General features: G+C 42.2%; 1 protein-coding gene across 1 annotated transcript; it reads right to left on the reverse strand.

The window, feature by feature from the left end:
* Window positions 1-201: 201 nt before the first annotated feature.
* On the reverse strand, window positions 202-25,212 carry LOC140906160 (prostatic acid phosphatase). Its single transcript, XM_073329662.2, has 10 exons — window positions 25,093-25,212; window positions 23,048-23,134; window positions 22,007-22,159; window positions 12,850-12,948; window positions 9,547-9,642; window positions 7,066-7,198; window positions 6,471-6,553; window positions 4,382-4,488; window positions 2,784-2,952; window positions 202-469 (listed from the first exon to the last, which is right to left on the reverse strand). Exons 1-9 carry the CDS (start codon window positions 25,210-25,212, stop codon window positions 2,796-2,798), a joined length of 1,035 nt encoding a protein of 344 aa, XP_073185763.2. The 3' UTR covers window positions 202-469; window positions 2,784-2,795.
* Between the last annotated feature and the right edge of the window lie 2,206 nt (window positions 25,213-27,418).

Raw genomic sequence — 27,418 nt, forward strand, 5'->3', positions numbered from 1 at the left:
GCTTTTCATACCTGATCATAGACCTAAAGGATCCTGTTGTTTCTTAAAGAGGCAGCAGCACTCAATGGGCAATATCACATCTTTGCTGAAAGTTAAACTTATAACCCCCCAAAAAGTTTGCATCAAAAGTATACCCATAAAGTTGAAAGTAATCTACCTGAACTAATGTCAATCAACTCAACAGTCATAAATCTTGGTAAATTACTATGGCTTTGTAAAGTCAATATTTCATTTAAGGTACATGATTTGATTAAAGCAGAAGTAACATTCTTTAAGAAAAGTCACAGCCACGTACAGTTTTCATAGTCCACTGCAGTTCTAAGATGTATTTTCTCTTGACAGGTACAATGCTGGCTCTGGTCACGCTGATGGAAGTTAATGCTGAAATAGCTGAAAGGTTGATGTCACTTTGTTGTGTGGGGGGAATTGCTTCACAAATCTAGTCACCTGAAGATCTTAGAGCATGCATCTGAAGGTAAATGAATTATAGCTTTTAGCAAGCAGCCTTGTTCTCACAAAACATGATGAACATGAAGCAGAGGAGTAGGGGACAGTTTCAGCTACTAGCTGAATTAACAGCATCTGAATATGGGGACTGGCGTAACTAGACACAGAAAAGGCTGATACATGGGTGATTAAAAGCTTGTAGCAGTGGTGACTCAGCCCATTTTGAAAGGCATAATGCTCCCTGAGCATCAAGGAGAGTGTGAGAAGGGGATTCTCTTCCTACATGCATGTAAAGTGAACACTCTGCCCCTCAGCATAGTTGTCCTAATGTTCAGGTGAAAAGACATGGCCCTTGCCTAGAAACACCCGTCCGACTCTCTGTGGTTGCCAGGAGTGTTTTACTTGAGATAAACATGTTAGGGGTTTCTATCCAATGGATGCTCACTCATAAGCACATTATTCTTCAAAGTATTAACACAAAGTGCATGTGCAGCACCAGGGGACAATATTAAAGATGATTCTGAGAAAGTTGCAGGTGAAATTAAAAAGAATTGGAACTATTTGCACACTGGGACTGAAGTTGGCCCAGAATCTGTGTGAGGTTCTTGTGAATTTGCTTCAGTTTCAGGATATTAAGGATCGGTTGTTCCCTTCTGTCCTGATTCACAGTGACTTGGTAATCTTTGGGGCAGCAGCTGAAATGATAATTTAGCACAAAGTGGAGAAAATGGTCTGAAAATATTCATTCAGATTTGAAAGTCAACCAGGTTTGTGACCTCTTGTGTTTGGTTTTTCATATATATTTAAGTGTTCAAGTTTTACTAGGACAAACAGTCCTCAGGGGTGAAATCTGTGTCAGTGCAAAGGGCCAGTATGAGGCCTAGGCATCACCTAAACCTGACTTGCCCCTGGTTTGAGAATTTAAGCAGTGCAGAGGCCTTATGCTGGCCCTCTTAACAGAGGTGTACTTTAAGTCTGAATACCCAAACAGTTACCAACAGCAGATTTTGATTATGTATTTGATAGTAATTTTTCACTTGTTTTTTTGTTGGTTAGTTACATAATTTATCCAATCAGTATCCCAATGACTTAGGTAGCTAAACAGCACAGTGCAGGTGTTGGATATTTACAACACACTCTTCTTGATCACGTTTGTCAAAAACTACAGGAATCACATTCAATAGTGAATAATTTTCATGATTTCTTGATCAGCTTACTGACAGTCTGTGAAATTCCTTGAGTAAATTATTCATTGCTGATTATTCACTCACTCCAGCTAAAACATCTTCCTTCTGTTCATGGATTTGGAAGAGTGTAGTAAGAAAATACTTAGAGCCAAGTATGTCATGCTCATCTAATATCTGCAGTTCCAAATTCCTCTTGAGACCAGTGATTCAGAAAGCCATATGGGATTTCCAAGCATGACATACAACAATTGTTCCTTGAAAAATTTGACAGATTTCTGTGTGCACTTGTGTTCTTGGCAGTTATTTATTTTTGGACTCTATAGTAAGGAATGTGAAGCCAGATATAGGAAGGAAAGCATGATTTTTTCCACCTGCCCCTCCCAAATACGGATATCTCTGAAAAATCAAAGGACTTGGCATGGACTTGCCAATCAGCTGAGAGGTATATTTCCATGTACAGAAGATTGGGAGATTTGACATAGCTCAGTCCTTTGAGATATCTTTCCAACTCCTGTTGTCTCATTTTAGTAACTTAAATGTCTTTTTGACTATGCTAAAATAAAATAAAAAAAATAGTATTCCTACAATGTTTCAGTCCTATAATAATACTTGATTTCATTCTGAGGCTACATCTACAATGCAACTGGGGATGCAATTTGGGGCTCATTGAGAAGTACATATGGTAGTTTTAATCTAGCTAGCTCACTAAAAATAACAGTGAGGACATGGCTTCGGCATAGGCTGTACAAACTTATCTAGCCTCCATCAGCTATGTACTCATGTTGCTAGCTCGCACTGAAGCCTGTGCCGCCATGTCCTCACTGCTATTTTTAGCAAGCTAGCTATCCTAAAGCTAGCGCAGGTATGTTTACACAAGCTGCAAGTTACACCCTTGGTTGCAAGGTAGATTTAACCTGAATTTTTCTTCCACCAGAAGAGCAGTTTAGATTTGTGGTTGGCCGGGCATATGCATCCATAGAGAGGTAGGAGGAAAATTGTCTTAATGGATCTGGATTGCCATTCATTTCAGATCAAACCTTTACAAAAATATTGCCGTTTCAAAGTTCTGTGTAGTCAGGGCTGTATCTGCTCTTGCCACACATTTAGGATGACACACGCACACACAACATTTAGCAGCACCACATTTACCTTGTTTATGCCCTACATCCTGCATTCTTTTGTCCAGTGGTGCACTATGACTGACGAAAGTAGCTGATTAAATTGCTCGATAGGACAGCGAAATCTGCAGCCTGGCAGAGTGAGCGGGTGGGGATCTTTCAAAGAGTGATTCCGATAGTACATTTCAATGGTGTGTTGCCTGAGTCACAGCACACAAATAAAAGTAAAATTAGGTACGCCTTCTTTGAAGTTGCAGTGTTTGGACCCTATTAAATGCAGTTACACCAAGGACAAGTTTGACACACTTTGTCTAACTCTTTATAAAAAGTGCCAAATGGAATGAATTATTAAGAGAAACAGTGCTTTATTATAAGAGACAGGAACTTGCAGTCCATGTGCCCTCCTGTTAGTAAGGGTGTCACGGGTAGCCTGGAGGGGTGTATTTCACCATTTTAACAAGGTCTAAATGAAATATTGATACATAAATGTCTGTAAAACATTATGCATCAACTTCACCTGTGCTGTAACACAGCATGAATCAATTTTGTCCTATACTCTAACATTTAAATCTGCCTTTGTATGTAGATATTGAGAATCAAAAGGATTTACTGGCATTAGATCATAGAATCATAGCTATCAGGGTTGGAAGGGACCTCAGGAGGTCATCTAGTCCAACCTCCTGCTCAAAGCAGGACCAATCCCCAACTAAATCATCCCAGCCAGGGCTTTGTCAAGCCTGACCTTAAAAACCTCTAAGGAAGGAGATTCTACCACCTCCCGAGGTAACCCACCATCTAAGCTATTTTCCTGCGCTGACATGACCGGCTTTCCTGTACATTCTCAAGGTGTTTTGTCCAGTCTAATTTTAACAACTTATTTTGAAACTTCACCATCTTTCCTTGGAAGATTTGTATGTTCTCTACTTGACCTTATTGTTAGGGCATTTTTCATGGGGGTGGGATTTTCAAAAGGACCCAAGGGAGTTAGATGCCCAACTCCTTATGCTTCTAAGTCCTGTTAGATGCATTTGACAATCCCACCTGGTGTCCAGCCATTTTGTATGGCATCTAGTATCCCTGAACTAGCACTAGTCATGGTCTGGAAAAAGCTGTTCCTTCAGCCTGAGGCACCAGAATTGTGTGATTTCACAGTGAAAAGAGTGTTGTGAGCCAAGGGAGGGTGTTATGTTGCTCTGCTCCACAAGGGTTCCCTGTGTCCCCAGCATGGAGGGGGAATTTGGGAGCTGAAGGGACCTGGGGATCCTCAACTCTACAGATCCACTCTCAATGGAGAGTCAGAGGACTGAGTAGCAGTAGGAGCTGAGTAAAACCTCTCACCACTGGAGGTGGTCCTAGAACAGGGTTGAAACTCACTGGTGGGGAAGCTTATACTGTAGGGAGAGACTTCAGGCTCCAAGGCTGTGAACCTGGTGCCTTTCACAAGCACTAAAGTCACTCAGATTATAATAATTAAGCTAATTGGTCCCTATTATTATTTAAGGCCCAATGTGTCCAGGCAGCTCAATTTTGGCCGTCAAAACCAGTTTTATTTATAAAATACTTTGGGGCTTCAGTAAATTGGTTTTTAAAAAGTACATTTCAGTAACACAGCTTTATCCAGATACTTACCCATCCTTTTCCTGGTAAAGTTCAAAAAAATGGCAGGCACTGTATGGAGGGAGTTTTCCATTGAAAACATTGAGTGCCATCTGTAAGGCAACAATGGTAGCAGCGTGCTGTAAACAGAAGAATCACTCCTATTAAAGAGTTCCTGAGAATGATGTGATCATTACTGAGCAAACATTTGATAATTTCTCCACCAGTTCAGTTTCACAGTTCACTTTACTTGCACAACTCTGTGAATAGGTACTTGGCCTCTGATCTCTGTATCCTTGATTATTCTTATTTTAAGATAGCTTTGAAAAAAGTTAGCTTTTTTCCAGAAATAAATACATCTCTCCTGGAGCGGAGATACCTATGTGATAAAATGCATCTATATCAGCCTTCCGGGACTACTACTCATATTCCAAATCTCAGAGCAGGTTCAAACAGTTGCCATTAAAAATAACAATATCAACCTGCCACATAAACGTTTCCTTCTTTTTCATCCCAAATATATATCAATTTGCCCAGAATCATGCTGTCCTGAGGTCCAGGACTGACAATTATCAGTTCCAATCCAATGGTAGACTTAGGCCTAAATTTTAAAAGTGGCCTTCAATTTTGAGTACCTCAGTTGTTAGGCCAAACGCTTTCAAATGTGTCCTCTAATTCTGAATGTTCAACCTGAGACATCTTGCATCAGAAGACCTGAGCACTTGCAACTCTAGGGAAAGTGAATGGGAGTTGGGAGTATTCTGGTCTTCTTACAGTCGGGCTCAAGCTTTCTCCAGTTGGGCATCTAGAATTAGAGGTCAGATTTGAAAGAATTTGGTCCTAAGGTCCAACATCTGATGAGGTTCAATAAGGATAAGTGCAGGGTCCTGCACTTAGGACGGAAGAACCCAATGCACAGCTACAGACTAGGGACCGAATGGCTAGGCAGCAGTTCTGCGGAAAAGGACCTAGGGGTGACAGTGGACGAGAAGCTGGATATGAGTCAGCAGTGTGCCCTTGTTGCCAAGAAGGCCAATGGCATTTTGGGATGTATAAGTAGGGGCATAGCGAGCAGATCGAGGGACGTAATCGTTCCCCTCTATTCGACATTGGTGAGGCCTCATCTGGAGTACTGTGTCCAGTTTTGGGCCCCACACTACAAGAAGGATGTGGATAAATTGGAGAGTCCAGCGAAGGGCAACAAAAATGATTAGGGGTCTGGAACACATTACTTATGAGGAGAGGCTGAGGGAGCTGGGATTGTTTAGCCTGCAGAAGAGAAGAATGAGGGGGGATTTGATAGCTGCTTTCAACTACCTGAAAGGGGGTTCCAAAGAGGATGGCTCTAGACTGTTCTCAATGGTAGCAGATGACAGAACGAGGAGTAATGGTCTCAAGTTGCAGTGGGGGAGGTTTAGATTGGATATTAGGAAAAGCTTTTTCACTAAGAGGGTGGTGAAACACTGGAATGCGTTACCTAGGGAGGTGGTAGAATCTCCTTCCTTAGAGGTTTTTAAGGTCAGGCTTGACAAAGCCCTGGCTGGGATGATTTAACTGGGAATTGGTCCTGCTTCGAGCAGGGGGTTGGACTAGATGACCTTCTGGGGTCCCTTCCAACCCTGATATTCTATGATTCTATGATCTGACAACCTAACTGGGCTATAAATAGTTTTTGCCATCTGTAATCCAGGACTCTCCCTGTTCACTGGGAGAAGGTGCATGTTCCGTGCAAAAATAGAAAACCTCAGTATCTAAGACAGCCAGTCCAACACCTTTTAAAATCACTACATTTAATTTTTAAAAAAGCAGCAGTAGGCTGGTTTCTAGATCAAGGAAGTCCTTTTGGATCAGTGCAAGACCTTGGACAAGCCTTTTGATTTCTTTACTAAACAATCAAAACAGCTTAAGAATGAAGTAAGCCACTAGGCTGGACTGGGAAATGCGATGCTGTATGTACCTGAGCTAAATTTTCCTAAGTAAATCATTATGAAATGGTTAAAGCTAGCCACAGAAGAAAGAAAACCCAGTGTAACTGTTGTTAGATGCAGGAAATGAAGTCCCATGTCTTTTACTATAGTTGACAACTTCAAAAATCCAACATAAAAGAAAAAAAATTACTCACTCCAGAATAGATAATTATCTTTCGCTGGTTGGAAGGCTTTCTGGCAGTCGAGAGATGTTTCAGAATATCTTTTAAAAGAACACCTAGAAGAAAATAGGGCAATAGTGACAATAATGGTATAGGGAACTTGTGCTGATATTCTTAACACGAGGAAGTGCTTAAACACATGGTAGATTAGTTAACATGGGTTAATAGCTACTTTTTGAAATGTTCTGATGCATCTGACCCAGTCTTTTTATAAATAATGGGCCTGATTGTGTTCCCACATGCACCAATTTTAGGGCCAGATTCATTGGTAGATCCCAGTGGCTGAAAGCAGCCATAAACTGGTTTAACTGGTTGGTTCACAAGAGTAGTGCAAAGAAGCCAGAGTGTACTGGTGAGTCTGGCCCTCTCTTTAGTGTAACTCCATTGTAACTTCCTGATTTCCATGGGTGCAAATAAGAATAGATGGTGATCACCTTGTAATATATGTGTATATAGCAGTTTCCATAGTTCTAAATATGGTATGAATTCCAATGTTGACTGTACACCCTTTCCACTCTGTTTTCCCATCACACTCTCACCCCATTTAGAATTAAGTATTTTTGCTTACCTCCCTGGAGTCGGGACTTCTGTTTTTGTTTGTGGAGCCCAAATTCTGCTCGTAGCAGCAGTTCTGTGAGCTTTAGAAGCTTAGTCCTGACACCATGAGTGGCCCATGATGGTAAAGTGTAATTGTTGATCTCCTACAGCAAAGAAAGAAAACAATGATTTTCTCACTGATTTCTACCAGATTGTGTTGCTTCCTTTTGTATTGTTGCCAACAGCAATGCTGTGGTACATTCAGATACAAATCCTGAATGTTTGACCAAATTAAAGATTTCTCTTTATTTTATATTAAACTAAGGACCAGACGCTGCACTTGGGTGGTGGTGGAACTCTCATTTATATCAATATATTGCTCAAAGACAGCAACTTTTAAAGGGTAAGAAGAGATGACAGTATTCATGAAGACTAGGAGGTGGCGCAGCACTAATAGGGAGGGATATACAAAAATGGCTGCATTTATAGTGGGATGATCATCATCAAAAATTATTAAGGATGAATCTTGTGTCTTAGTGAAAATTTTCTATTGTCAGCAAGTTCCTGGGCCACATCCAGAAACCCCTATTCAAGCAAAACTTACATGGTAGTCAAGACTTTTTGGCTTGGCAGCTCTGAGAAATCAGTAAGCCAGAGAATGGCTCAAACTGCCACATTTATATCTGGATTTGGAACAACCTAACATCTGGTGAGGGTTGGGGAGTTCTGGCCCATTTTACACCAACTCTTACAGATGTTGCCTCAGTCCCCAAAACAAAGTAGAATGAGGCTATGTTTGCCTCTGGGGCTGAAGTCAGATATGTTAAAGGCTACCACTGTGAAGAGGTAGGAAATGCACACAATGCTCCAGATTTGTACTGAACTGAATTCCTGTTTAACAAAACCAGTCTATTTTGTCATAACATAGTGTACCCTTATCAAAGTGTGACAATTTAAGTGAGCTAAACAGTGGGAGCATTCTCAGAACTACCTGCTTCCATACTACTTGTTATGTCCTGACAAGGACTTGCTAATTATTGACAGGATTTGTTTAAACAGGGGAAACAATGGATCATGTCAGGTTAAATCAGCTCAGGTCACAATGTATTATTTCTTTCTTTAACAAACGTAATTTGTTTAGAAAGAAGAGGATATGCTAAGTGAATACTGTTTCATAGCATTGCTGCAGGCAAACAAGTGCCTGTGTCTTTGGAGTTACCTAGAAGTCAAATGGCATGTGACCAATAATAATACGGTGAGGTGACTTTACTGTGGCTGCATGAAAACAGCTAACAACAAGACTCTTTTTGCACAGCTGGTAGAGTTGTTGCTTTTGTGGTGGGAGTCCCCGTTGAGCAACATGAAGGACCCATACTCAGAGTCCAACACTGGAAGAAGTACTCTACTAATTAGTTAAATTCTCTCTGGCATAAGGGCCACTGAGACCGACAAGGATGGGCAATCTTGTAAGCTTACCTGATGGAATAAACTCCTGTCTCAGAACACTATGATGTTTGCAGTACAGCATTGTGCCCTTGCATTGGCACATCTCTGTCTGGTATGTGGTAATGACTTGCTGCAACATGCTCAAGTTGCAGTTTCCCATTACGTTGACATTTCATGGGTCATTGAACTAATGTAGAGATCTGGGAAATGTCCCATGTGGGATTGCTTTGGCAAAATTGGGACTATCGTGGAAAATTCAGGACAGATGGCAACTTATTGCATAATACAATTGGGCAGTTTGCATCCACAATGTAATCTACTTTAAAACTGCTTTAGTCTTCTAGGTAATATGCCAAACAGGTATTTAAATAAAAGAAAACAAACAAACAAAACAACAACCAACAACATAGACCTTTCAATTTTTGTTTGCTCCTGCACTGGAAGACATAGTCCCTATGTTCAGAATAGCCTCCCAAACAATATTCACCAATAGCCTTCTGCCTCCTTCAAATTACTGCCATAATCCCACTTGTTCAATGAATCTTACAGATGTTTCCATCCACACACTACTCCATTTGCTACTACCTAATTATTACTGTACCTGATTGCACCATTTGACTCTAAAATCTTTGAGGAGGAAGATTATATTTTCTGGGCCAATCCATGTATTTTTACTAGTATAAACGCTGCACATCTTTATGGTTCTGTATAAATAATATGACAAGCGGAGGGTCTAAAAGTTACCTCATCTTTTCCCTTCCAGAACTGTGGTGATAATATGACTGATAGACTTTCTAAATGGTACTTAGGGCAACAAGAAAGTTAACAAAAAAAAAAAAAGAGCTATGTTGACATAGAACTGGATGAAGGATATGTGTGTCACTTATTTGAGGCAACTGGTCTGGTAAGAATCCCTAGCTCTGGACATTCTAAAACACCTATTTCTTGCAAACGTATAGCTTTTTTCTAACCACAAGGAGCAGAGGATGAAGTTTGTACATCAATCCTTCTTGTACTGTAGCATGTCTGAATTGAATCTTAGGGGAATTTTCTTATATACTTTTACCTCACATAGTAAGGTGTCATATATTTTTATAATTCTTTCAGTGTTCAGCCTCTTCAATGGGTATCCTGTGTGAACTGCTAAAAATCTCAGAAACGGCTGGAAGACAAAAACAACAAACATTAAATATGATGAAAGGCTTTTGTTTTGCTCATTTATGACATTCCTATATAACGCCTTAGTAGTATTTGCAATTGTTATAGGAAGAATAAAGACAGATGCTGTTCCATTGAACCTACAAGTCAGGGAGAGATGACAACAGGCAAGAGGAAAGGAAGTTTACACACAACATGGTTGAGGTTGCTTGTCCTATAGGATATATACATCACAAGTTCCCCTTCTAAAAATGTTGACTTTTTTTCTTCTTAGATTGTTGTGGGAATGTGGGACACCGTAGAAGGAGAAAAGGATTTTGAGATGGGATCTGAAGGAGCAGAGGGAGGCTGCATAACCTACTGGATCAGGGAGGAGATTGCAGATGTCTGAGGAAACATGGGGAAAAGCACCCAGGCACTTTGTGGGAAAGGGGTAAACAGGACCTTGTGGGGAAGCAGAACTAGTTCAAAGTATGTATTGAGCAGGAGAGTGGCAGGAGACAAAAGTGAACAGTAAGCAGAGGCAGAACTGTGTAAAATATGAGTAGATTGAATGTGGTGCCAAGTTGCAGAGCCAGTGAAGAGTCTAAGAAGGGGTGACATGGTCAAAGCAGTGGAAGATGATAGTTTGACAGCAAAGTTTTGGTTAGACTTGAGGGTTAGAAAGTGGAAGTCAGAAAGGCCAGAGAGCAGGAGGTTGCAGTGGAGTTGACAGAAGATTAACCCAGTCACAGTAAGGATTTTGATAGTGGGGATGTGGAGGAAGGGAGAGGCATCTGAGATGTTGTGGTGAAAGAAGTGAAACACTTGAGCAACAACCTGAATGCGAGACATGAAGGGGAGAGAGAGGTGTTTGAGACTGCAGTGAAATGGTGGGAATTTTCTAACATGACAATGAGAAAAAATAGTGAGGAGATTTTTGTGGAGGAGGAGGAGTCATCTGAGCTAGCAGAGGAGCATATGCAGGGAGAGATGTCAGAGGAGGCGTTGTGGATATGAGACTGAGCAGAGAGGGAGAGGTTGGTCTGGAGCTGAGCTGAGTTTTGTTTTGTAGATTTCCACTAATCCAAGTGATAGGTGGAGTTTTGATACATGGTGGCCAAGAGTTTATCTTCACTAAAATTGCACCTGTCATTTGGTGTAGATAGGCCAGCCTAGCAGGTTTTACAATTTCATAATCAGTTAGTGGGTATAATCTCCTTCCAATATGTGGTAGTTAGGCCTGTTAATGTTAGTAGGAATGAAATACCTGCGTTAAAAGAAGAATATATGAGTGTGACGTTCTGTACGTCATGGGAACACCCTACATCCCCATGTTCATCGTTATAATATGATTGTGTAGTATCCAATATAAAGTTTGTCATGTCGGGTGTCTTCGAAAGGCTCATGATGTACTGAGCATTGTTGTTATAGTAATATTATAGTAATTGTTGTTGCAACCTATAACATTATGAAATTACAACCTATAACATTATGAGGCTGAAAATGTGCCCTCATAGCTCAAAGTAAGCCCAGGCAAAAACTCCCCAAGAGCAGAGAGGCAGTTCACACCTCATCAGGGCATGTATGGGACAAACCCAGCCCAGACTCACAGGAACAAAGGACGCTGGCCTAGACAGCAACAAAAGAATCTGTTGGACTCTAGAGTGAGTCACTCCCCTTTGTTTGGTCAGTTTGGGACTGCGATGAGGTAATGCTCACCTGACTCTGAAGTGGGGCAGTGGTCAAAGCCAAGAGGGAAGAAAGGACACGATAAAAGGGAGAGACGTTTGCCATGCTCTTCCTCTCTCTTCCACCTACATCTACAGACACCACATCAAGTGACTGAAGCACTGATCAAAGGGGAGAGCCTGGCTGAAGAACAAGCCAGCCTGTGGTGAGAAGCATGTAAGTTTGTAAGGGCATTGAAAGTGTTAAGATCAGCTTAGAATGTGTTTTGCTTTTATTTCATTTGACCAAATCTGATTTGTTATGCTTTAACTTATAATCACTTAATATCTATCTTTGTAGTTAATAAATCTGTTTGTTTATTCTACCTGAAGCAGTGCGTTTAGTTTGAAGCATGTCAGAGACTCCCCTTGGAATAACAAGCCCGGCACATATCAATTTCTTTGTTAAATTGACGAACTCATATTGAACTTGCAGCGTCCAGCGGGCATAACGGGGCACTGCAAGATGGACGTTCCTAGGGTTGTGTTTGAGACCGGAGATATTGGCTAGTGTCATTCGGTTGCACAATCCAACGAGCAGTTTACATGCTAAAGGCTGTGCGTGAACAGCCCAGGAGTGGGGGGTTCTCAGAGCAGAACAGGGTAAGGCTGGCTCCCAGAGTCAAGAATTGGAGTGACCTAGCAGATCACCAGTCCAGATAACACCAGAGGGGAACATCACAACAAACTCTCTTGATTTCCATTCTGGTGACCTACCATTGGCTAATTCTGTCATGAGTGACAGTGTGATGGAGTGTACTCCCCAAACTGGCCCTGCAAGAGCTGAATTGGGCCAGGTGGGGCCAGTAAGTTAATTAGGCTGCAAATAGGGAAGTTTTAGGCTGGAGGCAGCTAATTAGAGAGAAGCTCACCTGAGAGGGACATGTGGGGCTTCTACAAAAGACAGGAAATTGGAAGCAGACGGAGCTGCTGGGAAGGTGTTTACAGTTATTCCCTGGGAGAAGGGAGATGTGTTTGAGGGGTCTGCAGTTATGAGTTTGCCTCAAATTACTCCCTGGGAGGAGGGAGTGAAGAGACTGGCAAACCCAGAGAAGTGGGGAAGGCCAGGAGATATGGAAGCAGCTCAGGGAAAGGCAGAAAGGGGCAGAGGGTGCACCTTGGCTGCTGTTTAGAAGGTCCCAGAGTTGGAACCCAGAGTAGAGGGTGGGCCTGGGTTCCCCTGCCTGTCATTGCAGGAGTGGCACTGTGAGGCAGTGAAGTGGAAGACTGCCTGAGACTACTTGATACATTCCCCTTGGAAGAGCAAACCACAGTAGTGACCTAGCCAGACAACTGAGTCAGAAAGCAGATGCTGTGGCTTCTGGAGTGAGACAAGGGTAACCTAGGAGACTGGGTATAACCACGGCCAGGGGTATCAGCCTGACTGAGCTGAACCCCAGAACCACCAGGAGGCATCACTGCCAGTGGTGAGTCGAACAATCCCTTACAGACAGTTTTTAATTAGACTTTTTCCACAACTGAAAATATGTTGTATTCTTTACCCTGTAGTGTTTGAAGTGTCTTCGAAATGCCCTTGTTGCAAAGGTTTCTTTCTGAAGTTCGTTGTATCGTGGGCAGTTTGGATAAGGTAAGTATAGCAACTAAAATAAAAAATACAATGGATTAGTTAGGCAGGGTGTTTCCCATTTGGCTATTTAATGTTCTCTCAAGAGACTCCATTTTTCATGTGTGTGCTAGTTGAGCCAAACTGCACCAGGGGTTTTGGTTTGTTTCCCAGTGCCTTTCAGCCAAGGTAAACTATAATAGCCCTGTGGACTCACTTCTGTAATATAACTATTAAACCTTTATTGAAGTCCCTGCTTAAAGACGCTGTGGTTGAAAATTAGAACATAATCAGTCAAGGTGAAATCCGCACCTGTGCAGAAGGCTGTTGCAAGCTCATCTACTGCTTAAGCCTTCAAAATAGGGCTTAAATGGTGCCTATGCCTTTTGCTGGCCTTCTGCACAGGGGTGATTTCTTCCCTAATGTTCAGTCTTAGAGATTTTTGAAGACTTTGTTTACTCTCACCACAAGCTAAAGACTGCTTAGATTATATGGTCTAAGAATGTGTATTTGCATTATCTGAGAATTTTTATTTGAAATTATCGGCATTAAATTTAAATAGTAAAAACCAAAATTACAACTAATTTGCAATGAAGAGGCAAGTATCTTTCCTACTAACATGTGTTTTGCCCTCTCTCACAAAATAATTAATAAAACTGTTTGTAGCCACACAATTAAAACAAAAAGAAAAGGAGTACTTGTGGCACCTTAGAGACTAACAAATTTATTTGAGCATAAGCTTTCGTGAGCTACAGCTCACTTCATTGGATGCATTCAGTGGAAAATACAGTGAGGAGATTTATTATGAAGTTGATAGATTTCTACTCCATATGGCTAAATGCAGTGCCTTGGATAATGACAGGTTTTAGAGAAGCAGCCGTGTTAGTCTGTATTCGCAAAAAGAAAAGGAGTATTTGTGGCACAATTAAAACAAGAGATTTAAATAAAACCTTGGAGAATTGAAGAGATCATTAGCCTGGATATATGCACACCTGTATTTCTACTGCTTTAAAAATCTACTTGTTTGAGCCATTTCATCCTGAAATCTAACCATATGTTAATGAAGAGATATGACTTTTCTTGATGTAATTGATGGACACTTTCTTTGAATAGAAAGACACTTCTGGAGTCAAGTCTGCTGTATATTCATAGTAATTTAAAATGTAATAAATAATGAGGGGGGGGAATCACATCTACTCTTACATTTTCCTATTCATGAGAATTTTTTTATTAACATAGTTTCTAGTGACTGCAGTACAGTACCTACAATGGGCATCAGACCAGGGCAGTTGTCATAAATATAGAGGGAAGGGTAACCACCTTTCTGTATACAGAACTATAAAATCCATCCTGGCCAGAGGCAAAACCCTTTCACCTGTAAAGGGTTAAGAAGCTAAGATAACCTTGTTGGCACCTGACCAAAATGACCAATGAGGAGACAAGTTACTTCCAGAGCTGGAGTGGGGGGGAACAAAGGGTCTGTCTGTGTGTGTGATGCTTTTGCTGGGACCAGGTCAGGAATGCTCTTCAGAACTTCTGTTAAGTTAGTAAGTAAGCTAGCTAGAATTGTGTTAGATTTCCTTTTGTTTAAAAGGCTGGTAAATAAGCTGTGCTGAATGGAATGTTGTCACGGTTCCTCCCCCACTCTGAACTCTAGGGTACAGATGTGGGGACCTGCATGAAAAACCTCCTAAGCTTATCTTTACCAGCTTAGGTCAAAACTTCCCCAAGGTACAAAATATTACACCTTGGACTGGCCGCTACCACCACCAAACTAATACTGGTTACTGGGGAAGAGCTGTTTGGACGCGTCCTTCCCCCCAAAATACTTCCCAAAACCTTGCACCCCACTTCCTGGACAAGGTTTGGTAAAAAGCCTCACCAATTTGCCTAGGTGACTACAGACCCAGACCCTTGGATCTTAAGAACAATGAACAATCCTCCCAACACTTGCACCCCCCCTTTCCTGGGAAATGTTGGATAAAAAGCCTCACCAATTTGCATAGGTGACCACAGACCCAAACCCTTGGATCTGAGAACAATGAAAAAGCATTCAGTGTTTTACAAGAAGACTTTTAATAAAAAATAGAAGTAAATAGAAATAAAGAAATCCCCCCCTGTAAAATCAGGATGGTAGATATCTTACAGGGTAATTAGATTCAAAAACATAGAGAACCCCTCTAGGCAAAACCTTAAGTTACAAAAAAGATACACAGACAGAAATAGTTATTCTATTCAGCACAATTCTTTTCTCAGCCATTTAAAGAAATCATAATCTAACACATACCTAGCTAGATTACTTACTACAAGTTCTAGGACTCCATTCCTGTTCTGTCCCTGGCCAAGACGACTACAGACAGACAGACCCTTTGTTTCTCTCCCTCCTCCCAGCTTTTGAAAGTATCTTGTCTCCTCATTGGTCATTTTGGTCAGGTGCCAGCGAGGTTACCTTTAGCTTCTTAACCCTTTACGGGTGAGAGGAGCTTTCCCCTGGCCAGGAGGGATTTCAAAGGGGTTTACCCTTCCCTTTATATTTATGACACGCCCCCCAAATCTCAGCTAGGGTGAAACACTGGCTGGGATTTCTTCCTGGAGCTCTAGGAAAACAGAGTTAATAAGACACATGCATCTCTAAATATACTACCAAGTACATAAAGACTAACAATATTTTCCACATCTCAAGGACGATTTTACCCAGTTGATTCTGGGAAACTTTCACGGGAGAGTGCATCAGCCACTTTGTTAGAAGCTCCTGAGATGTGTTGGATGTCGAAATCAAAATCTTGGAGAGCTAAACTCCACCGAAGAAGTTTTTTGTTAGTTTCTTTGACGGTGTGAAGCCACTTTAGTGCAGCATGGTCGGTTTGCAGGTGGAAACGCCGTCCCCAAACATATGGGCGTAGCTTTTCCAGAGCGTAGACAATGGCATAACATTCTTTTTCAGTGACTAACCAGTTGCTTTCCCTCTCAGACAGTTTTTTGCTGAGAAACACTACAGGGTGGAATTCTTGATCAGGTCCTTTCTGCATTAAAACTGCTCCCACACCACGCTCGGATGCATCTGTGGTTACTAGGAACGGTTTGTCAAAGTCTGGGGCCCTTAGTACAGGGTCAGACATGAGTGTCGCTTTAAGCTTGTTAAAGGCCTTCTGACACTTTCCGGTCCACTGAACAGCATTTGGCTGTTTCTTTTTGGTTAGGTCTGTCAGTGGGGCAGCGATTTGGCTGTAGTGCGGTACAAATCGTCTGTAATAACCGGCCAAGCCTAAGAAGGATTGAACCTGTTTCTTTGACTTTGGGACAGGCCACTTTTGGATAGCATCCACTTTGGCCTGTAGGGGGCTGATAGTTCCTTGACCCACCTGGTGTCCAAGGTAAGTCACTCTGTTTAGGCCTATTTGACACTTCTTAGCCTTAACAGTTAGTCCTGCCTCCCTTATGCGCTCAAGGACTTTTTGTAGATGTTCCAGGTGGTCTGCCCAGGAATCCGAAAATATGGCCACATCGTCAAGGTAGGCGACTGCATATTCTCCTAATCCCGCTAGGAGACCATCTACAAGTCTTTGGAAAGTGGCGGGTGCATTTCGCAGCCCGAAAGGGAGTACATTAAATTCATACAGCCCGAGATGTGTGATGAAGGCTGACCTTTCCTTGGCAGATTCATCTAGCGGTACCTGCCAGTACCCCTTGGTTAAGTCCAAGGTAGAGATGAACTGGGCCCGTCCCAGTTTCTCTAATAGTTCATCAGTGCGTGGCATTGGATAGTTGTCTGGGCGAGTTACAGCATTTAGCTTACGGTAGTCCACGCAAAAACGTATTTCCCCATCTGGTTTGGGAACTAGAACCACTGGAGATGCCCATGCACTGTCAGAGGGGCGGATTACACCCATCTGTAACATATCCTGGATCTCCCGTTCTATAGCAGTTTTAGCTTGAGGAGACACCCGGTAAGGGTGGACCCTAATTGGGTGAGCATTACCTGTGTCAATGGAGTGGTATGCCCGTTCAGTCAGTCCTGGGGTGGCTGAGAACGTTGGCGCGTAGCTAGTGCACAGCTCCTGGATCTGCTGTCGCTGCATACGCCCAAGGGTCATGGAGAGGTTCACCTCTTCCACACCACCAGCACATTTCCCTTCGTAATAGACACCTTCAGGCCACTCAGTGTCGTCTCCTCCCTGGGCTGTAAACTGACAAACCTTTAATTCTCTGGATCGATTAGAAGAGCTGAGAGGCGGTGGGTTGCTCCGTGCCGCCGTCCACGCTCTCTGGAGGCTTTCATCTGCTTCCTGTTCGGTCTGGAACTGTCCCCTTGATGCTGGAGACATCAGTTCCTCATTGGATTGGGGACATAGGCTTGGTCCCTCTGGAAGCGATATAGGGGATGGAGCTGTTTCTGTTGACTGTGAACCGCTCTCCGCTGGTGCACTATGTTGGGATTCAGGCTCCGGCTGAGCCTCTTGTGTGGGGTTATCGGCTGCTGCCAGTTCAGGTTTGGTGGGGCCCTCTGGTGTTGAGGTTGCAAGTGCTGGATTCAGTGCTGGCACGGGGTCTGGTGTTGGTTGTTTGGCTGGTTCCGGTTCTGGGACTGGTTCCGTCTGGGTCTCTGGGACTGGATCCACTACTGCTGTTGCAGACATTGGCCTGGGGTCCGGGTCCATCACCTCTGACCGGGCCCTGATAGAAGTTTCCGGAACAGAGCTAGGCCCCACGGCTTGTCTAGCCTGGCTGCGGGTGACCGTTCCCACCCTCTTGGCCTGCTTCACGTGATTGGCCAAGTCTTCCCCCAACAGCATGGGGATGGGATAATCATCATAGACTGCAAAAGTCCACATTCCTGACCAGCCCTTGTACTGGACAGGCAACTTGGCTGTAGGCAAATTGAAAGAGTTGGACTTGAAGGGTTGAATCGTCACTTGGATCTCTGGGTTGATTAAATTGGGGTCCACTAAGGAAGCATGGATAGCTGACACTTGTGCTCCGGTGTCCCTCCACGCGATGACCTTCTTCCCGCCCACACTCACAGTTTCCCTCCGCTCCAAGGGTATCTGGGAGGTATCTGGGCCTGTGGACCTCTGGTGTGATTCCGGTGCAATGAACTGTAATCTGTTGGGGTTCTTGGGGCAGTTGGCCTTTACATGCCCCAGCTCGTTACATTTAAAACATCGTCCAGCTGACGGGTCACCGGGGCGAGGTGGGTTGCTGGAGAATGGGGTGGTGGGACGATAAGGGGTCTGGAGGGTTCTTTGGGAGGTAGGTGGGGCTTTGGGCGGCCCCCGGTAATAGGGTGTGGTCTGGGGTGGTCCCTTCTGGTCTCCGCTCCAACTGCGACCAGTTTTCTTCTTCTCTGCCACCTCCACCCATCTGGCTCCAATCTCTCCTGCCTCGATTACAGTTTTGGGTTTCCCATCTAGGATGTATCTTTCTATTTCCTCAGGAACACCCTCTAAGAATTGTTCCATTTGCATTAGGAAGGGCAAATTTACTGGAGATTCAACACTTGCTCCTGATATCCAGGCATCCCAATGTTTCACAATGTGGTAGGCATGTCGGGTAAATGACATGTCTGGTTTCCACCTTAGGGCTCGGAACCTCCGACGAGACTGCTCGGGTGTTATCCCCATTCTGACTCTCGCCTTGGATTTAAACAGTTCATACTTGTTCATATGTTCTTTAGGCATTTCAGCTGCCACCTCAGCTAAGGGTCCACTGAGCTGCGGCCTCAGCTCTACCATGTATTGGTCAGTAGAGATGTTGTACCCAAGGCAGGCCCTTTCGAAGTTTTCTAAGAAGGCCTCAGTATCATCACCTGCCTTGTAGGTGGGGAACTTTCTGGGATGGGAAGTGGTACCTGGAGAAGGATTGCTAGGGTTTGTTGGTATATTCTGCTGGGCCTTTATCCTCTCCATCTCCTCCACATGCTTCCTTGCCTCCATTTCCCTCTTGTGGGCAGCCTCCTGTACCTCCTTCTCCAGCCGCATGAGTTCTATCTGTCTTTCATGTTCCCTTTGTTTTTCTTCAGCCTGAAATTTGGCTAATTCCAGCTGTAGTCGAGCCGAGGATTTGGCCATTCTAACCTCTCTGTTTTTAACTAACTTTACACCCGAGGTTTAGAAATAAACAAACAAAACTTGGCTGTAAAATTTTGCTGTGCTGGAATAGAATACCTATTCTCTGATAGTGATTGTCAGCCTACAGAAAAAGACAATTCCCTTGTCTCTGCTCTGGGCCCAAATTAAAGCAAAAAACCTCCAACTACTTGGAAACCTGCTTACCCAGCCCAAAGAAAAAAAAATTTCTTTTCAAACCTGTGCTCCTTGTAAAACAAAAAAAAAAATCAAAATCCTAAAAAAACCCCTGCCACTTTTGTCTCCAGGCAAATGGGTAGAGCACACACCCCCTATTTACTTTTAGGAAGAAAAGAAAAAAAAAAAACCTCTGGGTTGGAAGACTGTGAATTTCCCTGCAGGAGTTAAGTACCCTGCCTCCAGGCAAAGAAAACCTGCAATTCACAAGATAATCCCCTTTTGTCTCTGCTTGGCCACAAAGCAGAGAGAAACCAAGCTGCTTTCAGTTTCAAAGCTGCTTCTGGACTTCCTAAAAATTCCTTTTTAAAATCTGTATTTCTAGTTCAAAAAATCTCAACTGGATCTCAAAATGATTTCAGGTTAATCCCACCTCTGCCACCATGTCACGGTTCCTCCCCCACTCTGAACTCTAGGGTACAGATGTGGGGACCTGCATGAAAAACCTCCTAAGCTTATCTTTACCAGCTTAGGTCAAAACTTCCCCAAGGTACAAAATATTACACCTTGGACTGGCCGCTACCACCACCAAACTAATACTGGTTACTGGGGAAGAGCTGTTTGGACGCGTCCTTCCCCCCAAAATACTTCCCAAAACCTTGCACCCCACTTCCTGGACAAGGTTTGGTAAAAAGCCTCACCAATTTGCCTAGGTGACTACAGACCCAGACCCTTGGATCTTAAGAACAATGAACAATCCTCCCAACACTTGCACCCCCCCTTTCCTGGGAAATGTTGGATAAAAAGCCTCACCAATTTGCATAGGTGACCACAGACCCAAACCCTTGGATCTGAGAACAATGAAAAAGCATTCAGTGTTTTACAAGAAGACTTTTAATAAAAAATAGAAGTAAATAGAAATAAAGAAATCCCCCCCTGTAAAATCAGGATGGTAGATATCTTACAGGGTAATTAGATTCAAAAACATAGAGAACCCCTCTAGGCAAAACCTTAAGTTACAAAAAAGATACACAGACAGAAATAGTTATTCTATTCAGCACAATTCTTTTCTCAGCCATTTAAAGAAATCATAATCTAACACATACCTAGCTAGATTACTTACTACAAGTTCTAGGACTCCATTCCTGTTCTGTCCCTGGCCAAGACGACTACAGACAGACAGACCCTTTGTTTCTCTCCCTCCTCCCAGCTTTTGAAAGTATCTTGTCTCCTCATTGGTCATTTTGGTCAGGTGCCAGCGAGGTTACCTTTAGCTTCTTAACCCTTTACGGGTGAGAGGAGCTTTCCCCTGGCCAGGAGGGATTTCAAAGGGGTTTACCCTTCCCTTTATATTTATGACAAATGTATATTCCTGTTTTTGTGTCTTTTTGTAACTTAAGGTTTTGCCTAGTGTTTTGAATCTGATTACCCTGTAAGGTATTTACCATCCTGATTTTACAGAGGTGATTCTTTTACTTTTTCTTCTATTAAAATTCTTCTTTTAAGAACCTGATTGCTTTTTCATTGTTCTTAAAATCCAAAGGTTTGGGTCTGTGTTCATCCATGGAAATTGGTGAGGATTTTTATCAAGCCTTCCCCAGGAAAGGGGTTGTAGGGCTTGGGGAGGATATTTGGGGGGGGAGATGTCTCCAAGTGAGCTCTTTCCCTGTTCTTTGTTTAACACGCTTGGTGGTGGCAGCATAGGATTCAAGGACAAGGCAAAGTTTATACCTTGAGGAAGTTTTTAACCTAAGCTGGTAAGAATAAGCTTAGGGGGTCTTTCATGCAGGTCCCCACATCTGTACCCTAGAGTTCAGAGTGGGGAAGGAACCTTGACAGCAGCATTCAGTGGTCAAGCTAAATAAGGGCGACAGAAATGTTTTACAGTAATTTGATTCACTTGTGTATGTTATATGGCCAGGGTATGGCTCTCTAATCACTTGGATAAAAATGTGAGACATTTTGCTGAATTTGATACCAGTGCTCTAGGCCACCTGTCCCCAATCAGTGGGGCGCACCTCCACTGAGAGCTGCAAAATTCCTAGGTGTGTAGGACTCAGTGGGAGTCTAAGAAAGGGAAGGAAGGAACAGCTCACTCTCTTCTCCCTACTCCTCCTGCCTTGCTCCCTTCCTGACATTGCCCATATTTCCCCCTTCCCTGCCCAAGTCCCAGCTCTGGGGCAGGGGAAGCAGCACTTCAAGTGGCTGTGTAGCTGGCTTCAACACATCCCCTTGGAAAAGTGTTCCCCATTTCCCAGAGTGGAGTACTGTGTGGGTCTGGAGGAGAGGAGAGGGAAAGGAGTAGCATGATCTATTTACCTCACAAGCCTCACCCTCAGCAGCACCAACCCCAACTTTTTAAAAACTAGCAATTGACAAAATAGCTAAAACATTATCCCACACTCCAAATCTCACTGTGGGATATGGTGAGACATGGGACAATTCTTTTGGCCATTTTGTGGGTCATGGATCAGAAAAGACTTAAAATCACAGCCCTAAAGAATTGTGGGGGAAAAATGTACTTTCCTCCCAGCTTTCAAGTGGAGCAAGCTATTTTTAGTATCTGTGCAAGCCAAGAGAGTGGGTTAATCTGTTACCAGCTCTAAGCTGTGTTCTCATACAGTGTGGGCAAATTCACTTCCTTACATTTTAGACTTAGATCTTTCTATTTTCATTAAGCACAAGGCTGTGTATTGGAATTCTCTTCTTGAGGAATCTCAACATAATGGTGCTGCCCACGCTATCAGTTCTTAGTGTATGATGCCTTAGCTTAGTGTCACTTTCATCCACTTCCTTCACTCTTTGTCACATATTTTGGCTTTCTGAAGCAGAAAGTCCCCAGTTTGTACTCACCTTGTCATGTGACACTGGCACAGTGTGAACTGGGATTGGCTGCCAAAGAATTTTGGGGTTCCAGACCTGATTACCCACCAGTGGATACAGCCCAGCAAGACTTGCCTGGGCACTCATAAGAGTTGGATCAGCATCTGTGCTTTGAACATAAATCTGGAGCAAGGATAGAAAGAATTATTTCTTAGTGTTCACAAACAGAACCCTGCTCCTGTTAATTGTCTGACTTTTAGTGGGAAAGGAGGGAACTGGAAATGGGAAGGGAGGGTTGGCATCCAAAGGGACTGAGGCCAAAAAGGAAACCTGGGATAGTAAGGAAGAGAGGAAGCAGTGAGTTGGAGCAGGAACAAACATTGGTGGGGATAGTGAGCTGGAATGTAATAGCAGCCCCATTAGAAATTCTAGTGGAAAAAATTCAACTGGCTCTAGTTGGCCAGCTAGCTTTTGGGATGCAGCAATGGATCTGATGAGCTACTGGACCCCCAAATGAAACAGACAAAGATATCAAATAGAAGAGTAGCCAAGAGATTCTAATAGTGTCTTATGGAATTTCCAGTTGTGAGGTTCTCATAAGCAGGAGAGAGGTGGACACCCATTGTCAGTGGCTGAGGTCCATGGTAAGGAGGATGTGGGCCTACACAGGAGGGCTTATTGCATCACTGAAGTGATGAAGTATCTGAAGTGAGGCTGCTATTAGTGAGGTCCTAAGGCAATGATCTCTGTGTTCATTGGAATCCAAATACAACACCGATATTTTTCAGGCGTTTTCAGGCTTACCCAAACACCACAACTTTCTGTGTAATTTGATTTCTTGCCAAACCTGATTTACAGCTGAAGTGAAGATCTATCTGCACTAACTCTTAAGTTATCTTTCTATAATGAGTCAATTTGAACAAAATTTTGGGTCACAACCTCAGGGAGTCTGAGAACCCTCAACTGCTGTTGACTTCAGTGTAAGTTACCAGGCAGGATCAGACCCCTCATGTCTTAAGGAAGTCCCATTAGTATGTAGAAAAAGTCCTTCATGCTAATTCTGATACTTGCCTCATACTGGTTATATACGGTACTCAGGAAATGTTTATATCTCTTCCGCATGTATTGCCCAAGCTCATATTGCCGCTGTATTCCAAACTGTGGAAGCAACAATATCGATGAGTGCCAATGTAAGGTAGCTGTGGATGAGTAATTCAGGTTTAGCTGATTTTTAAAAAGAGGAGGGAGCAGTAGATAAAATAATTGCTATAGGTTATTTTCCTTCTTTTTGATCTGGCCACACAGGATGCCCTGGGATATTTTTAAAATAAAACCAAGAAAACCCACCCGAAAACACCACATCTGATTGCTTTATGTGCAAGAACCTTAGCTAGGCACTCATGCTTCCCCTACTCACGTCTCTTTCTATCTGATTTATTTTAAATCTTTGTCTATTAGGTATCTCAACATTTATGCTGCATAGAATCTGAGCTATCCAAGAGAAGCAACATTTCCCGCATATACGATAAAATATAATGAAATGCGGTACATCTATAGTCATACAATTTGAAGATGCATAGTCATAAGCACAAAAATCAGGAAATGCAACAGTTTTTAACCTCAGCATGATATTATACATTTTAATAATAATAATAGTGGATGAAAGCAGCCAAATAAATCCATTATTATTTCATTTATTATTACTACCTTGGGTCTGCTAACCAGGCAACTCACATGAGTAAACACTATTCACATCCTAATTAAGAAAATACCTTAAAATATTTTTATAAGGGGGGTGGGCATGTAGGAAAGGGGGAAATCCTGCAAAGTGGCTGTGTTAACATTGATGTTACAGCCTTAGCTTTTGGATTCCCTCACTCTGACTGTAATTGTGAAACATTAGAGTTGCATGAACATAGTCCTTTCAACATTTAATTTTGTTGCCATTTAAAAAATGGGCGGGGGGTTGTTTGGGATTAAGCTACATTGTGTACAAATACAATTTACATCATTGTAGTTAGCCTTTGAAATTTATATCTTATTGAACTGAGCAGGATGGGATAGGGACGAGTTCCCATATTTCTTGTTTAGTTAGATGCAGTTTTCTGTAAATTGGATTAAAAAGGCAGCAGTGCATCTGTTTGTATTGTGATGTTTGCATTGTCATAATAGACAAAGATAGAAATTCAAGACCTGATCCTGGAAGGTGCTGAGCACCTGAACACCTGTTCAATGAATGGAGGTAGAGTGCTGACTTTGTTTCAGATGAAATATTAGCGTCTGTAGATACCATCTGCACGAAAGACTGTACTGCAAATGTGACCCCAACTTTCATAGATTTTAAGGGCAGAAGACATCATTATGATCCAGTCTGACCTGTATAACACAGGCCATAGAATTTCACCCCATGGTTTTGAATTAAGTGCACATCTTTTGGCTGAGCTAAAGCATCTGTTTTAAGAAGACATGCACTCCTGATTTAAGACTTCAGGTGAGGAAGAATCTGTCACATCTGTATGTAAGATACCCCAATGGTTTATTACCCTCACTATAAACAACTCACTCCTTATTTCTTGTCTGAATTTGTCTAGCATCAGTTTCCAACCACTGGGTCTTGTTATGCTTTTGTCTCCTAGATTAAAGAGCTCCATGCCATCAGAAATGTTCTCCTTTGATCAAGGCACTTCTTAACATCCTCTTTGTTAAGCTAACTAGTCTGAGCTTTTTTAGTTTGTCACTGGAAGGCATTTTTTTCAGATGTTGAGTCATTCTTGTAGCTCTTTTCTGAACCCTATCAAATTTATCAACAGCCGTTTAAAATATGGATACCAGAACTGCGCACATGATTCCAGTAATGGTCTCACTAATGCTGTATATAATGTTAATACCACCTCCCCATTTCTACTTAATATTCCCTTGCGTATATATTCAAGGATTGCATTTGCTCTCTTACTACTGAATCAAACCGGGAGCTTGTGTTCAGTTGGTTATTCACCATGACCTCTAAGTCCTTTTCGGAGTCATTGCTTGCCAAAATACAGTTCCACCACCTTTCAAACTTTAGCATGTGAAAGACAATTTCTGTTTCAATATGGGCCCCTGTAAAGCCAACAAACCTTAGTAAGTTGTCCAAATCCCTGTGGCCATGCATTTTCCTTGTGTTTATCAGTTGGAAAAGATTCACACGGGGTATAATCACTATGGCGAAACACCTGACAAAATAGATTGAATTCCATTCAACATAATTGTTTCTTTTTATTAGAAATAATTATTGCAATTCCATCAGTGTTTTAATTAAAAGTGAGTGCTGTATATGCTGTGTACTAATACATCTATCATGTGTTTATTGTCTATAATATCTATTAATAATAGATAAATATTTGTATTACAATTGTGCCTAGAAGCCCTAGTCACAGACCTACAGTAACTTATTTTTTTAGATTGTGAACTTTACACGGCATAGTGACTCTATTCCTCTGCATTTGAAAAGTAGCTAGCTCAGGGTTTCATTTGCAATCTGTATAAGTTGTATAATAGTCTTGTATATCATATGCCAGATCTATTTTGGAGAGGTCAGGATAACATAGGAGGAATAGGTCACACTACATTAAGCAGGCAGGACAATCCCTGTGAAAAAACTACCAGTCAAATTTTTCTTGATAAAAGTTCCTCTCAGACAGTAGTGTGTAGGCAGGAAGATATCAAATATTGCAAGTATCATAATCTAAACTCAGGCAACATAGTTGTGAAAACTCTGACTCTATCCTGAAGTCCCTTTTCATTCCATTCCATGTTATAATCCTGTATAATTCACTTGACTACACATACCTATTAGTTACATGACTTTAAAACTAAGTATTACACAATTAATTCTTTCCCTGAATCATCAAAGTAGAAATAAAATAAAATTTAAGATTACATCTAAAAAAAATTGTAAGTGATTTAAATGCATGTGCTATGTCCAGCATAGGCCATATTCAGACCTCCTGTAACCAGGGCAACTTGCAAATCAACGCAAGTTGTGCCAACTTGCAACAGAAGTGCATCTGGACTGTTTGTTTGTTTTATTCATTCAATGCAGCACACATCTGTTTTTGATTACACATAAGGGAGACATTGCTTTCCCTTGAGAGCAATAAATTAGTTCCAAGGCAAAGAGGAATTCTCCACTAAGTGAACACTAGTTATGGCATCTCATCTATTTCACAACTTCAAAAGAGGCATTCTGCAATGATCATTTAATGTCACAAATAAGGCGCTTGCTTCAGTATCACCTGAGATTGCAAAAAGGAAGCAAAGTTACAAACTGTTCTTTAAAATTTGGGACTTTGTTTATTTTTCTATGGGAAGCGATAATACAGCTTGACTATTCAGGAAATATTTAAATATCTGCAAAACATTTGCCCCCCTCACTGGGGAACACTTTCTAACACAAGAAGAACAATAAACCGCAGGTGCTGTAAAAAATTCCTTCCATTCACATAGTGAAATTAACACTGCCATATACTTACTACAGACACAAACTTCAGTTTTCTTTTCGCTGTGGTTTGGTGAAGCAAAATCAAGAAAAGACTAAACAAGAAGCATAAACTCCAGACTCCACATAGCAGCTGTCTCACTCTCATCCTTGCAATAGCTTAAGAATGTTTTGTACACCAAGTGCTTGGGCTGGACAGAGCCCTACTGCAGATTTGACACACAGTTAGATGAATAAGAGGGGAGGAGTCAGTCTTAAGCATTATGAATTCTAGAAATGGGCCATAGTCCTGCCTCCTGCTCATCTTATTCCCCTTTTGGGTTACTTGCATGCCAGGGGACTTGTGAAAGGAGCAAGGCACTCTGGTGCTATCCAGGATGCACGTGATAGAGGGGCTCCTCGGGCCCCATGCACCCTGACAGTGCAGCTGGATACAAGCTGACCATGAGTGCTTACGCTGTTTAAACTAAAGCCTAGTAACACCATCATAGATCTGTTTGAGTGTTGCATCTTTATAAATGAAAACATTGCAAGTATGCTGGTGTGGTTTTAATATGCCCTATACAAAAGTCTCTCCCAAGATAACTGCCAACGGCTGAGAAGCAAACACATTTTGTCTCAGTACTTTGTATTGGAACGTATACAGCAACAGTGGTGGCAATAGGCAGTCTTCCATTATTGGATCCCTTTGGGCATTTCTAGATTTGGCTGTGGGGTTTAGGAGAAATAAAACAGGTGTTTTTATTTATTAGCTCTAAATTAACTGGCAAGAATAAAAATGTATCCAACAACTTCCCATCTCACTCAATGGATTGATAATCTCTCCGGTGGTAATGGTTACTAATTTCCTCTAAAGAACTTTCCCCTAAAATGCCATAATTCTTGGTAAATCTTTCTCTGCTTGTTAACTTTTCTTGCAGCAGATGTACTTAATGCCGCAACATATGTAAGTCAGAAGATGTTTC

This window comes from Lepidochelys kempii, chromosome 2, assembly GCF_965140285.1.
Source record: "Lepidochelys kempii isolate rLepKem1 chromosome 2, rLepKem1.hap1, whole genome shotgun sequence".
Classification (NCBI taxonomy): Eukaryota; Metazoa; Chordata; order Testudines; family Cheloniidae; genus Lepidochelys; species Lepidochelys kempii.

Excerpts from the sequence above, each read along its gene's own strand:
- LOC140906160 (XM_073329662.2), bottom strand. The coding sequence starts at position 25,212 with ATGGAATTCAATCTATTTTGTCAGGTGTTTCGCCATAGTGATTATACC. Across the intron at positions 22,160-23,047 it reads CCGTATATAACCAGTATGAG|ATTTATGTTCAAAGCACAGA; the intron begins GCAAGTATCAGA and ends TCCTTGCTCCAG. Across the intron at positions 2,953-4,381 it reads CTTTACCAGGAAAAGGATGG|GCAACACACCATTGAAATGT; the intron begins GTAAGTATCTGG and ends GCTGTGACTCAG.